The 16,065-nt window shown below is 39.8% G+C and overlaps 1 protein-coding gene across 1 annotated transcript; it reads left to right on the top strand.

Moving 5' to 3' along the window:
* The first annotated feature begins 2,739 nt into the window (after positions 1-2,739).
* hmgb1a (high mobility group box 1a) lies at positions 2,740-6,817 on the top strand. The gene is made up of 5 exons (XM_010756470.3): positions 2,740-2,882; positions 5,197-5,357; positions 5,575-5,720; positions 5,844-6,018; positions 6,139-6,817. The coding sequence occupies exons 2-5, from the start codon at positions 5,211-5,213 to the stop codon at positions 6,289-6,291; spliced, it is 621 nt and encodes a 206-aa protein (XP_010754772.1). The 5' UTR covers positions 2,740-2,882; positions 5,197-5,210; the 3' UTR covers positions 6,292-6,817.
* Positions 6,818-16,065: the final 9,248 nt, after the last annotated feature.

Raw genomic sequence — 16,065 nt, 5'->3', positions numbered from 1 at the left:
ACACACACACACACACACACACACACACACTCAGACATGAACACACAGATTTGCCTCCACCCAATCCCGCCTCTCGCATGTGCCCTCCTCCCTTAAGCCCCTCCTGTATCTGCTGCTCTCCTGTCCTCTATTTTCCTCTTGATGACAAAATGAATTTGCATATTTTTCCCAGGGAGTGCTCATTAGAATGCATAAACCAGCTGCCTCCTAGCCACATGAGCGGGCTATAGCTTTCTGCCGTGGCATCTCCTGATGCAAAATGAGACACAGACGGGCAGCATCACAGGCAGACATGTGGCCTGAGTCTGGGTTGTGATTGGCATTTGGAATCAGTTCACCCTTCCCTTTCTTAATTCAAGGATGAGAATAAACTCTGTCAGCCATTTTTCTTTGTTTCTATATTAGCTGCTATAAAAGCATGAGCATATTCATTAGACATCCATCTCCTCATTAACTGCATATAAAAATCATTAATAATTTCTGAGGCACATATGATTATAGTGTTATCTTCAGATTGCATGTGACTACATTTTGCAAATCATAATGTTTCCTTATTATAGCACCCCACCCCCCACCACCACATTTAAAACACAGACGAGCATTTAAAGTCAGATAGTTTCATTAGCTCCATTTTGAGAAAAGTAAGCCAGTCAGCTTGAGGAAGGCATTTTCACAGTCTGAGTCATTGTCCTGAAATTTAGTAGTAGTCTGGTCTAGTCTGGATGCCCATTTCTACTCTGTCTGTATGTGAAGGATTTGCCTATAGGTGGCGCTAGAGCTCAGGTCACTAGCTCAAAAAAATAAAATAAAATACAAAAATCAGTATTCTAGTAGAAAAGCAAATCTAAGCAAAAAACTTGTACATGTGAGTTTAAGTCCTCAACCCTTACTTATGTTCAATTAGTGCACCACAGGTTTAGTTTCTGTATATTACTGCTCAGAAGGAACTGTAGGGAGACTGTGCATAGGAGATGGACTCTTTAAACAAATTCTAATCTTTGTCTGATGGTGGCGCTAGAGCACAGGGTCATTAGACTCTTTAGGGTTCTTTAATATAGCATGAAGGTACACAGCAAACTTGATTTCAAAATTTGTTGTTGATCAAACAAACAAACAAACAAACAAATACACAATCACATCACCTCTTGACATCTCTTGACATCTCATCACCTAATGAGCAAACTGTTTGACTTGACAGCAGCACAGCTAAATGTGGTTTGAGTTTGTATTAGAAACATATGAGAGGAAAAAAGGTGGAAACACTGTCAGACTTAAGTCACAATTAGCTATATTATACATTCTGTATGGTAATCTGTATAATCAAATGATCAAAATGATCAAATAGGAGCATATTGTTAGTATTAGTCAAATATTAGTTAATAAATTGGACAAATAGAACTTGCAATTTCATTAAAAAATTTAAAAAAAGAACTATGAAATGCTTCAAAAGCCCCAATCTGTTTATATAAAAAGAACTATGAAATGCTTCAAAAGCCCCAATCTGTTTATATAATATGTCTGGCAACAGTGGGTTGCATGACAGTGAATTCCTCATTGTTCTCTTTTTCCAATTTATTGTCATTTTAGGGCTTGAACCACTTCATTGCACAGAGCAATGATGGTTGTGAGTGATAATCCCACTGCTATGAGGCTAACACAGAGACCTGTTATATCTATAGGAGTGCTATAAACAATAGCTCATACAGTATTGCAGAACAGCAGGCCAAATAGTTCACTTGTGAAAAATATTTCCTGTAGAACTTAATGAGTGCCACATTCCTCTCTTATAGCTATAAACTGATATATACACTGACTTTGGCTTAAACTGAACAGCAGCTGTTTGATCTGCTCAAGTCTGGGTTTTAATTGGGATGAGCACACTATCATCTTTCAATTAGTTACTGTATATGAAGGATATAAAAACGAGAGAAAAACTGTGCTGAGAAAAATAAAAATGATCAATCTGGAGGCCTAGCACACCTATTTAATGCATGTACCCTGATACCATCTACTACTACCACCATCTACTACCATACCATATATTGATAGGGACTGCAGGCTAAGTAAACATAGCTATAGCACTGAAGGAGGGCCTGATGCAGTGATTATTATGTATAACTGTCTGAGAGACTACGAAAACACTGTTTGGTACAGTCGGTACAATGATGTTTTCTCAATAATGTGCTGAAATTGAAAAACGCGGCTTATACATTAATTAACAGGCAGCCCATTAACTGTATAGTTATTGTGTTTTCACTATAACTCGGAGCTAAATCCCTTAAAATATCCCATCCAGTGCCTAACTGTCCCGTATGGGATGAGCAAGCGTGTCGTCTGTCTTTTACACGTGAACGCGCGATGTTGATTTCTTTGATTTTCAAAGTCATAATTTGCAAATAAGCTCACGTGTATTGAAGAGAATGCACAATAGAGGTGGTTGATGAAGAGGGGGACAGCCCGTCCAACACAACCGCACAGCATTTTACGGCTGCCTGGTTCACTGACTACAAGCGCTCCACGTTGTCTCATTCATTTAACTTGCCTACTGTACACTGTGTTCAACGTAGTGAATTCAATACTATGGCAAACACACTACACTACTACCAGCTCCGGCATGCTCGGACAGAAATATTTTTGTATCCACGCGCCTCAGAAAACTTCAGTGACGTTTCACAAAAGGTAGCCAATCAGACCTCGTCTTCTATTAGGACAATGAAAAGCCTCCATCCAATCGGGGGAGCGCCAGACTGGGCGCTGGCCAATGGCGTGCGAGCCCCGCCGAGAGTAATGTTAGAGAGCTGAAGACTGAAGACACTGCGTATCGCCTATGTTCCCTCACACACAGCCATTGCAGAGCATTGAGATCCAGCGATAGTCCCTAGGTAAGTATCACACACGGAAATTTTAAGTGTTCGTAATGATGAAAATGACCTGATAACATTCAGAAATATCTTGCTTACTTGTTTGCCATAGTCGAATGTAAAACCTTTAACAGCTTGCAAATAATTTTATTGCGGGGAACCGTAAAAAAAAACAAAAACAACAAAAAATAGACGGCGCTTAGCAGGTAACATTACATTACCCTGCCTGGGAGTGTGGACCAGACGCTCTGTTAAAAGGAAGAAATGAATATTAACCTTGACGAAATTCGACGAAAAACGTCGATTTTGTCAAATACGAATAATTTTGTATATTACTGTCGTGTCATTTTCACAAAATGGAGTCTAATCAAACGCTAGTTATCGCGTAAAAATTCAGGAATGTCTAGCGGACAACACGGTTAGCGACAATGGTAGAAGGCTCACCGTTAGCTAGCCATTGGCATTGCAGTGCATTGCGAAGCTGAATGCCTGTCATGTGAAGAGTGCGGGTTTTGATACAAACACGAAAATTTCCAAAAACATAAGAAAAAGAGACACCGTTTCAAAATACACACGGACATGTGTTTGTTTGCTGCAATTCTCCCGACAAGACTGTGAAAAAAATTACCTCACGATCTGCGCTTTACTGTAATGGCTGACTGTATTCGCATAGGAGGCAAGGCAGCGAGGCAAATGGGAAGCCAGTGACAGAGGCGCAGTTGAGTTCAACTTTTTCTAACCGTGTTTTCTGGAGAAACAAACCCGTAACTATAGCATGTAACGACGGCAAAAGAAAATTCAACCTTTCGTGATTCGAACGACACCATTGCGAGATTTTTCCGACACTTCTAAAGCCTTTAAATCGGGGCTTGAAATGAAGTGGTCGCCGCGGTCGCTCTGCCCTCTATTGCATGCAGTGCAATGGCTGTGCGTTGACACAAAGAGAAGGAGCCATATTCTCCATGTTAGTGGATGAAGACGAGCGGCCATTAGGAGCTCATAGAAACCAAGTCAGTAGCACAGCCCGCTCATAGACACAGTGCAGACCCAATGTATTACTATACAAACCGGCTAGTGCAATAGGAATCAATCGGGGAAATATTTTGTCAAGATCGCCGGCTTTTGAGACATATTTGTCGAGTTGCAAAGCGAACTGGGAGGCGGGAGGAGACATTTGAGGGGGACTTTCTTTCATGAAGAAGGCATTCTCACAAAATGGAAGAAGAAATATTGCCGTCGTTGTTGACCTCCTTTTCCTCAACGAAAGCCTATGCGCCATTACTACTCCGGTCGACGCAGTTTAACAGGGAGTTACAGTAGCATTTAATAGGAAAATGTATAGGAAAAATATCAGTTTTAAACGTTTTCCACATATCCGGAGCATTTTTTCCAGAATAAGAGGATAGTAAGAGCAATAGATGAAGATTGTTAAATCAGCCTGAATCGCAGTTTGAAGTGTTTTATTTTCAATAAATACGTCTTTATGTGTAATTTGTGTCTTTTTTGTGTCAAAGTTGGTTGTTTGGTGAAAACATTAAACGAATGAAAAGGGGGCTTTCCTGAAGGCCTGTTCTTCTTCCAGATGAGCTCTGAGGGTGTTTTTTCCCCAAAAACACGAGTTTTTAAAAAAAGTCCTCTCTTGTAGTCCCACACAGGGCTGTTTATGTTATGCAGCTGCATTTTTTTGGAACTTTTGCACTTTTGATGAGAACGAGAAGATTTATTCGTGCAAGCAAATCTGAATTTGAACGTTTTTATGTGATTTCCTTTTTTTTTTTTTTTTTTTTTTTTTTTTTCGGAACGATGTGTTGAGCCCCTTTTTTTTTTTTTTTTTAAGCACCAAAATGGGAGTTGACCGCGGACCACTGAGTTTTATGTAAAGGCCACAGTGTAGAGTGCATCAATAAATAAAGTCATTTTCATCGCGTTAGCTACGTCCGCGCTGCACGGTTTGATCTCAGCGAGCGGAGTTAACGGGTCCTAACTTAGTGCCGTTTGACAGCAGCGAGGGCGGGTCACTCCAGGAGTGTATCAACACCAGCGGCCAGTAAAAAGACATACTCATTGTATTGCAAGAGGAGCGCGGTAGGTGGGTAAGAACCACAAACGGATGCATTATTTCTAATCTAAATGTAGTCTAGATTAGATTTGTAGATTAAAATTTTTTTATTAATCTATTTTTAATTAATAAAACAATACATTTTCGGGAAACTACTTTTTGGGTGTGATGTTTCCAAAGCGTATGGGATGTAGAACTTTGGCCTATGCACCCCAACAATAAAATAAAAACAGTTTTGATGCAGCTAACCTGTATGCGAAACCTCTCTGTTTTCAGGTACAGTCATCAGGATGGGGAAAGAGCCAGGAAAGCCGAGGGGCAAGATGTCCTCCTATGCCTATTTTGTCCAGACCTGCCGGGAGGAGCATAAGAAGAAGCACCCTGATGCTTCAGTCAACTTTGCCGAGTTTTCCAAGAAGTGCTCCGAGCGATGGAAGGTGAGGAAAAAACGAATAAGCTTGAAATTTGAATTCCCAATTTTGTTTCAGAGGATTTACTAGAGGGCACTCATTATCGGTGCACATCAGTATAGAATATAGTTATTGTCGTGTTATGGCTCTTAGATGCCCACAGTGTGCAATAACTAAGATGATTCCAAACATAGGGAGCACTTACAGTACAACAGTCTATTCAGCAAGTTACCTCTGTTTTCAGACAATGTCCAACAAGGAGAAGGGCAAGTTTGAGGACTTGGCTAGGCAGGACAAGGCGCGCTATGAGAGGGAGATGATGAGCTATGTTCCAGCCAGGGGAGGCAAGAAGAAGAAGTACAAGGACCCCAATGCCCCCAAGAGGCCTCCGTAAGTACTCCATGTCAACACTTTACGTTATAGCAGCTGGCAATAGAAAAAGTAAAGACACAATATGAAACATGTTATGATGTGTAAATGACAAACTCATTAATTCCCTGCCTTCCCCCCCAGATCTGCCTTCTTCATCTTTTGCTCAGAGTTCCGCCCCAAGGTGAAAGGCGAGGCTCCTGGACTGACCATTGGAGAGGTCGCCAAGAGGCTGGGTGAGATGTGGAACGGTACCGCCTCTGAGGACAAGCAGCCTTTTGAGAAGAAGGCCGCTAAACTGAAGGAGAAATATGAGAAGGTAAAGAAATCTGCTTTATTGATGCTGCCAGGGACTATATGTTTTACAAATGATGATTCAATTCATGTTGTGCTGCTCTCTCTAAGTATTTAGTAATATATTTTTATTCCTCAATCACAGGAAGTTGCAGCATATCGCCAAAAGACTAAAGCAGGTGCTGGACCAGCAGCAAAAGCCCCGGCCAAGGTAGAGAAGAAGGTAGAGGATGACGATGATGATGACGACGATGATGATGAGGAGGAGGAAGACGACTATGATGATGATGACGAGTAGTTGGCGGTGACATATATAGTGGTCATTTTTTTTTCTTGTTTATAAAGCATTTAACCCCCTTGTACACACTTCACTTACTGAAAGAAAATACGTTAGTATCCAAGGGGTAAAAAAAAAACAACAAAAAAGGCTGTGTATATCAGTTGTTTTTATGCTGTACAGTTTTTTTCTCCTTTTTGTATAGTTAACACTACACAAGTGTCGTGTCTGTATCTTTCTGCCAGTCTTATTTTTTCAGTGATAGTTCCTAGACCACTATCCTGCCTGGTACAGTGTAAAGGGGTGGGCTTACAGTATTTACCCTAGCTAGAGGTGCACAGCACATAAAAACAAAACTGAGTTAGATCTGAGTGTTCCTTTTTTTTCCTTTTCCTGTGTGTTTTTATTTCAGATGACCTGTTATCGAGTTTTGACGTATCACGGTTGTTTTACTGATCTTTACGTACCACTGTAATAGCAAAAATAAGAAAAAAACGCCTTGTTTATTGTTGAAATTTAAATTGCTTCTGATGTCAATAAACATTTTTTTTTAATAATGTGTTTTGTCTTTTATTAAGAAGTATAAACAGCAGTTCTATTAAGACAAACTTGTTAGTTTGCATTGTAATATAAGACTTACCCACATCAAAGTAACTGACAGTGAAAACATTAAATATCATACAGTGCATTTCTGCTTGTAAATAAAGGATGGACTGAGACCATTCTGTTCAGTAAACGTTTAAGACTCAGGAATCATTCATTTTTATCTTTCTGGAGCTGAGCCTTGTGCGTTAACTCGAATCATCTACTCAGTGAAGTAAAATGGAGTTGACATTGTGATGTTGGGAGACAATTAAACAGCACAAGAAGGCCTCGATGAACTGTTCCTATGAAGGATGACTCACCGCCACAACTGTTTATCTGTTGTGTGTATTTTAGCCTACTGTGGTTGTATGCAAACAAGCTGTGTGTTGAAGCTACTTGCCCCGGTAGAGGTACAATGAAAGTAGAATTCTTGTTTGCAAAGCATGCCAACATGCATCACTGACTGTTCCTGTTTTATTTAGATTTAATTTAGATCTGCTTCATCTCACGTACTCTGGAGGTCTATCCAGGGTAAAAATAAATAAATAAAAAAAGACCATTTATATAAGAAGGATTATGTGCTTTGAAAAACCCTGTGACATAAGAATATGGCTGGTGTGTTCAAACCAATGTAAGTCTAAAAGGAACACACACACACACTGTACATTGTGGTGTCAATGCTGTTTCGCCCCATGGGAGAGAGCTTATTCAAACAGGGGGGTTACCATCTCTCAGCCTGAGCACACTAGTATTCATGAGCTGAATGGCACAGACATGTCTCTGATCTGTGGTGTAAATTACAAGGATGTGTCTTATTACGCACTGCATATCTCCACAGTCTCTGCACTAATGACAGCCTTGGCCTAACTGAATGTGTCTTAGTATGGAGCAGGCTGTAGAGGACAGGCAGACACAGGGCAACAGCTGACCTCTGCACTCCTCTGATAAAGCCCAGCCGGGCCCTGAAGGTGACACAGCCTCCTGTTCTCCCTGATCATTCCTCACGTTTACTGATGATGCCTGCTTTTTCTTGTTCAATTCAAATCCAATGATCTAAACCCGCTCAACCTTGGCTCATATCATGTCTTGTCTACATCTGCTGTTGTTGCTGAAAAGCAGCAAAGCTAACTAACCAAAATGCAAATCATCAAACATGTGCCAAGCTGCAGTCTGCTGTCACTGCTTATTATTTCCCTGCTGTTTGTGTGTGCAATATGCAATATGGCCTGCTCACAATTACAACAGATTTAGGGAGGCACTTAAAATGGTGACCGTTTACATTCACATCCACTGAATTGGCCCACAGATTGTACTGTTCATATTGCACTGGATCATGCTGGTGAGAGGCAGGAGAAGGGGGTAAACTATGCTGAAACAGTTGCAGCGCCTCGTGGTTGCAAACTCAGCTGTTGATCAGCGTTTGCATGGGCCTGTACAGGCCAGAAGTGCGCATACAGTATAGCAAGCTTAGCTACACAGCGCCACTGCCGGCTCCAAAGCCTGTTAATCCCAGCCACCTGGTGTCCAATGGACACCCTGCGTACAATCAGTGGTCTCCGGGCGACACCTAGTGGTCACAGTGGCGCAACTGCATCAAAACCGATGATGAAATCCATCAGAAGAGGTGAAAACAGAGGCAATATGTAAATAGAATGATTGGTTAAATAATCAGTCAAACGTGGAAGAAAGATGTGGTGATATTAATCAGGTCAGGTCAATCATGGTTGAGACAATGTAACGCTGAGGCAAAGGGCTGTCTGACAGCAAGGTAAAGCAGTGAGAATATGCTCTCTATAGCCTACACTTAAACAGATATTGTTTAAAGTAAGGGGCTGCTCCCGTCCACAGCAGTGCTTTGTTTTACTTCTGTGCTGGAACTTCTGTCTGCTTCTCCAAACTGAACACACTGGCTACTGTCTACTGTGGGTAACACACTGACTGTGCATAACTACCTCATACAACCACATAAAAAAAACCTGAACTATCCCTTTAAAGTCTCCTCAAGGTACTTTTCTGTTGATTCTGGCGGCCCCTGTGGACGAAAGCAGTAGTAGTTAATTATCCTCTCACTATTGGTCATGTTTGTTTATGGAGGTTATATAGAAGCAAACCTGTTCCATAACCAAGTATGTTTACGCATGTGTGTACTAAATATGAAGAGCTCAAAATTCAGTGACACTTGCAGTATAAAGAACAATTTAATTGTGAGACCAGTGGTATTCAGATTCTTGAAATAAAAGTACTACACTATAAAAACACTGTTTAAAAGTTGTAGTAAAAGTCTTGAATTAAAAGTGCTACTTAAAAATATGTAAGTATAATCAGGAAAGAAATATTGAATTAAGTCAAAGTATTAAATGCAGAAAGATGTCCCCTGTGACCGTTATACTGTTACATGTATGATATGCCTTGCCATACAACAAGTATGTAATAAGTAATTAAATAAAGATGAGAAATAAAATTATATAAATAAACAAATAATAAACAAAAAGCAGCACTAGTGATGATCCTTGAGTGAATGCAACATTCCCATTCTACAAAAATTCTAGAAAAGGTTATACATTGTACAATACAATATAATAATATGACTATACATTAAGTACTTCACACAACCTCATAGAACTATGCTTTTAAAGTAAAGTACATTTTTTATTTTAAAGTAACAGTATATTTATGCAAATTAGTCTCAAAAAGCAGTTTTGAACAGTATTGAGATACTTCACAGCCACACTGATCAAAATAACTAACAAATAAAAGGTTTATATAAGGTTTATTATAGAAAAGTTTATCACTGGAGATTATGTCATGCAGGTAGTGCTGTCCGTTCAAGGTTAATGTGGGTACTTAAAAGTCACTATTCAAAAAGAATGTTACCGTCCTCGAGCTGAGAAGCACCTCATTCAGCCGGATATCTAACGTCTACTTGATGAGATCTGTAATCTGAATATAAATACACAGTGCCAGTCAAATGTTTGGACACATCTTTTTATTTAGTGTTTTTTCTTTGTCTTTGTTACTTTCTACTCTGTAGATTAACACTGTAGCCATCAAAACTATGAAATACACTCTTGGCAGTTTCTCAATCAGCTTTGATGTAGAAAATAAGAACACTGAATGAGTAGGTTTGTCCAAACCTTTGACTGGTACTCTTGGTACTTCCATCTACTCCCTGGTGTTTGACTGCAGGATCCACGTAAAGGAAAAGCTGAAGCCGCTGAACGAGCAGCGTCTAAAGAGCATGCTATATACTGTATATTACATTTAAAATAAGTCTGGGTTTGAACCTACACTTTTCACGATGTTTCCATGGTCAAAGTAGAATTATCATAAATTTGGTCCAGTATTGTACATACCTGAGGTTTGTTTTCGTCTGCTGTATGCCATCAAATGAAGCCATAGTTTGTTTGTGTGTTTTTGGTCCCAGCTGGTAAATGTTGGGTTGTCTACACCAATTGAGTTATCAGTAAGTAACCACAAAGGAAGAAAACCTCAACCCTCTTCATATTGACATACACTGAGACATTTGTATCTAGTCAACACTGTATTGTATGAATGAAGGACCTGAGACTGATGACTGTGATGACCCTCTGAACAGGCCTCTTCCTCCAGCACCCTGGTGGGTGGAGTCTCATCGTCAGGGAGATGCAGCTCACCTGGTGTGTTTGTGAGAGAAATAAGGCGGTCAGACAGTCTCTCTCTCTCGCTCTCTCCCCTGGCTTCCACTCTGGCTGCTTAATTGATATTATAGTCTTTACCAACAATTTTAAATTTCCTTATGAAAAATATGATGAAAAATCTTACTTACAGCTCTGCATGTTCTTGCCTTGAATCCAGATGGAACAGAATGGTAATTATTATACACTCCTCAACTTCCTCTTCGGTTTCTTAGCCTGACATTATGTCATAGAGGCTGCTCTGAGCTCACAGTCCGGCCACCCCAGCTAACAAAATGAGCTAACAGCAGCTACAGTTGGCAGCAGTTTACTTCACTGTCCATCAGGAAACTCTGGATTATTTTTAATTCAGAAGAAGTTCATGAGATTTATAACTAATCCAGGTTGGATTATTAATTCTTCAAAATGTCAATGACCTTTATTTATATTCTATCAGGCTTCCACAGGATTTTCATTTGTCTTTCTGTCTCACTTCTAAATATCAATATGCAATTAAATGCCACGAGAATTAAAAATCAAATTAAATATGAAGTCACCGCCTTTTCTCTCCATGTCGGAGTTCTCTCTGGGCTTCCTCCCACAGTCCAAAGACATTAATTGGTGACTCTAAATTGCCTGTAGGTGTGAATGGCTGTCTGTTGTGCCATGTGATGAACTGGCAGCTTATCCAGCCTCTTGCCCTAAGTCAGCTGGGATAGGCTGGTGGTTACAGAGTATGAATGGATTATGTTATTAGATTTCATGTTGGGAATTTCAAGAAGCCCAAAGACTGTGCAGACAGCAGGATACTATGATCAGCCCTCCTGCAGTGATGACTCAGACCTGATAACAGTCATTTCTACTCAACAATAAATCTGTTGAAAGCAACTACTTTCCTCAAAAAGTATTTTGCACAGCCAGCCAGAAACACGTCATGAGCCTGTACTGACTGAGTCTGTGTTCACTGAAGTGAACATATCAAGGCCCAATGCTTTCTGATGAATTGCTAATTTCTTGATCAGAGTAAAGACATCCCATTGCATTGTGACTGAATGAGTTCTTTATTTTGTTATGGAAGTTCTTGTTATGGTAATATTCTCTTTTGTAATACATGTGTATATACTAATGTGAATAAAGTCCACATTCCCCATAGTAAGTATATTTTCAGTGTTTGAAAGAACTCAAAGTCATTATTCAGATGTGTAATAGACAAATTTGTGCAATATGCAAAAGATGACAAAATGTGAAATATGTATACTTATACTTCCCCAGTATGAATAGCTGTGATGTATTCTTTAATGATTATTTTTAAGGCATTTAACTTGATTGTTATTAATGTGTTGTGTGTGCAGTCATACATTCAAAAGTGTATATATATATGTATAAATATTTACTTACTTCAAAAATGTTGCACAAATAAGTAAACAGGACATTCAAGATGAACATGTAAATTAGTAGATACAAATGTACACCCGCATGACATTATGGACATGCACATGGAAGCATGTTTAATGTAGCTGGTGTGTGTGCATAAATATTTAAGTCATACATTCTATTTCTGAATGTGAACTGTGAGGGACCAATCAGCTGCATCTTCTCAATACTAGCCCACCTCTGCACCAATCACACAAGAGCTGGTTCCCTTGGACCATGGAGCGTGAAATCTGTCTGAGCTGACTGGTGTGTGTGAGTGTATGCTGTGGATGAGGGCATTGTTTTATGGGATATATGCATGCTAAACATGAATGAATTTATAACCTCTTCCTCCACTGGGTGACGCTGTTGCAGAGGACAATACTACCTTGTGTTTTTGTGCAGCTTCCTTAACATGGTCAAGTCTCACTCATATTATGCAAATCTTTTGTTAGTTTTTCTTTATTCTCAGAAACATTCTTTATTATTGTAAGCACAGTGCATTGTAGTTTCACACTGTCTTTTTCCACTTCCGCTGTGCCAATTTACAGGGTTTCTGTTTTACTTTATTTTTAAGCAAAACTTATAACATAATTTTTTCAGACAAAAGACAGCTTCAGTCCCACCTTTTCAAACAGCTTATGGTAGTCGGAAGTAATCAGACAATAAATGAATGAGTAAATCCAAAATAACTACTTTGTTGATACTTAACAAACCAGAACTTAGACATCTTAGACAGCCCATAGTTGCCTAAATATTAAATGTAGCAAATACAAAGAACTCCTGAATTCATATATCCTATTTCATATTAACAGAAAATATCAAATTTTCCATCCAAAGTTTGTTAACAGGTCTCTGCAGAATGCTGGTTTTGGTTTTAACCAAGACATTTGCCTCCTGGAGTCTGTAAAATCTGTCCTAAGAACAGGGAGGAATCATGGAAGGAATCTGCAATATGGCCTGCTCATAATTACAACAGAGGAATCTGCTATCATGACGAGGTCACCAGATCGAAAGTTCCTTTTGTGGTTGTTCCATTTCCTTCTTTCTTGCATGATTGGGAGCTATTCTCTGACCCATCCCCTCCAAAAGAGATCTGCCAGGTATTGCTCCTGTCTTCATCTTCGTCTAGAGCACAGGGCGTCCTTACTGAACAGTCCCGGAGACACGATAGGTTTGTTATAAGAAGAAGAAGATGATTAGGTGTTATTAAGGTTCCACATCATTCAAGTCATTTGTTACAGATGTGATGGGTCTATCATTCATGATTGCTTCTACTTCACATAAGGCTGTTTGCAAGGCCTCATCATCCAGGATCTGTTCAGAACAGACGATCGTTGTAAGTGACTTAATAAGTCTCTCCCATACTGTGATTATATCCTACAACAGGTGTTACAAATTTCATCTCTCAAACTTGTGTGCGAATGTGCCTGCCTGTGAATGTGAATGTGTGTCTTTTGTACAAGACAGTCTTCGTGTTTTGGCAGTGAATATAGACGTGTATGTTCTTGTGTTTTTAGATTTTTGCATACAAACTCATGTCAACATATATTTGCATCAATCTCAGGTGTACTTCGGTGCTAATCAGCATGTTAACATGTGACATCACATTAGACTACATCACATTTAGTCATTTAACAGACACTTTTATCCAAAGCGACTTACAAAAAGGGAAACAATCAAGATACAGAGGGGAACACAGGAACATGTTAGTGCATCACTACGTACTACTCACATAGAATCACAGGTGTAGAGGTGTGGTAGTGGTTGTTGGTAGTGTTGGAGAGGAGGTACTCTCTGAAGAGCTGGAGGTCTTCAGGAGGTTTTTAAAGGTAGAGAGAGACGCCTGATCTGGTAAGAAGAACTGGTAGGATGTTCCACCAACAGGGAACAACAGTGGCACAGGTACAGGTGGCAGTGCCAGGAGTCATTCATTTTCGGAGTGCAACAGTTCGGAGATAACATATGCCTCTTTAAGGCCATTCAAGTAGTTGATTGTAGAACTGGAGACTACTTTGTAGACAAGCAACCTTTGGGTTGATTGAAAAACAGGAGAAAATAAAGTTTGGAGTTTGCATGTTCTCCTGTGTCTGCTTCCTCCCACAGTCCAAAGACATGAACGTTAACAGGTTAACTGATGACTCTAGATTTTCCATAGGTGTGAATGTGTGTGAATGGTCGTTTGTCTCTATGTGTCCTGCGATGAAGGTGACTTGTCCAGGGTGTACCCGCCTCTCGCCCACTGTCAGCTGGGATAGACTCCAGCCCCACTGTGACCCTGATGAGGTTAAGAGGTTATAGATAATGTATCTATGTATTTAATGACTGGATGTTGTTTGTATAGATTTTCAGTTTTGTACCAAGAATAATATTAACAACAGAGCTCATCTGTGATATTTTCTTACTTCTGGTTAAAGGAATAAGTGTGCTGCATAGACAATCTTGATAACAGATTGGAAAAAAATGAGGGAGAACACTTAAAAATATCACATAAGTGACAAGACATGCTCTCAATAGCAGCGTTGAACATTTATTGAACAACAGTTTATTGACTTTTAATGAATACTTTTGTCCTTGTAACATTCTTCCATCAGTTTGCATTGTGTATGTGTGTGTGTGTGGGTTTCATTATTCGGACAAACAAATGTGTGTGAGATGAAATTCAGATGTTAAAGTAGTTGCTGAGGATTGTAAGAATTTAATATTGAGAGAAGAAACATGAAGTTGTGGATGGAGAGGAAGGATGTGAATAAAAAGAGTGAGTGGTATCGATGTGTAAAAAGAAAAAAAAAGTCTTTGGTATGCTGCTGCCTCAGCGTGTGGAGCATGTTGCAACTAGAAAAACTGAGCGAGGTAATCAGGGCTTTATATCAACCTCTTATAGGTTTGATTTATACTGATTATACCGTAAGCACAGAGCCATTATAAAAATACTTCCCATTTGGGAATTGCAAATCAGGCATTTCTGTACTTCAGCACTTCATTTACACTAATTAGAGGACTGGCCTGACAGAGCGTGGCTTTGTGCATTAAACAGACTGAACAAACACGCCATCGACCAAAGCTAATGTTTTAATCTTAAGGAAACCTTATCACTGCTCTCTAAGAACCCCAAGATTGTTTGCATAGACAGATTGACCTTTTTGATGTGTCACTCTCTAAGAAGTGCGCAATTAGGCCCGTCACCACTGTATTATATCAACATGATGCTATGCTAACATTGCAAAGATTACAGATAATGAGCCTGCATGAATTCAAATCTTTAACATGAACACTAAATAACAACGTATAATATGGAAGGTACAGCTAATTGTTACAAGTCCACAGAGAATTCCCGCCAAGCTCTGCAGCTCCATGTAGCTTATTGACTTCAAGACCAAAATAATGAGCTGTATTTCAGTTTTGAAGCCTGCATAGTTAATGGGGCCTCACTTTTCTCAACAATCATAAAAACAGGACCAAACAGGAGGTGGATGTAATTACTGAAGAAAGTCATAATGAGAGTGAATATAGCACAGCTCAGTGAAATGGTGAAATGTGTTCCTCCATGGATGTGTTTTCTCACATATTGGCCTTGACAACTTTATTAATAGTTGTGTTGTCACATTCCTAACACCAGATACACACAATACTGTTAAGGAGGAAGCTAGAAGGGGCTAGAGTTGACCATCACCTCACTGCGTGAACTATCAACTACCTCACCAACAAACCACACAGGTTCCACAGGGTATGGTGCTCTCTCCTGACAGCACAACACTGACAGCTGTCACCTCCAGAAGTTCTCTGATGATATCTCTCTGATGTCATCACAGACTTTGACGACTGGTGCTATCTCAACCATCTGTCAGCTCTGCCCCCTGGTGACCAAAAATCAATTCATGCAGCTTTAGAGAGCATGAGCACATTCAGACAAATCTCTATGACCAGAATCTGTTGTTGAATGTTTGTATTAACCAGTCACCAGTCAACCAGTCAATCAGTCATTTGAGCGAGCTTTGGTTGCATGCAGGTAAACATTTGGTGTGGAGCGCAGAAGAAGCGCAACGCATTGGTCGAAATGTAAATGGAGTGTACTTACTGTATATTGGGCCTTTCTAGTCTTCCAACCACTCAAAGTGCTTTACAGTACGTATCTCATTCACCA

This window comes from Larimichthys crocea, unplaced genomic scaffold, assembly GCF_000972845.2.
Source record: "Larimichthys crocea isolate SSNF unplaced genomic scaffold, L_crocea_2.0 scaffold270, whole genome shotgun sequence".
Classification (NCBI taxonomy): domain Eukaryota; kingdom Metazoa; phylum Chordata; class Actinopteri; family Sciaenidae; genus Larimichthys; species Larimichthys crocea.
The sequence above is the reverse complement of the archived record's forward strand: the minus strand, read 5'-3'. Positions and strand labels throughout refer to the sequence as shown.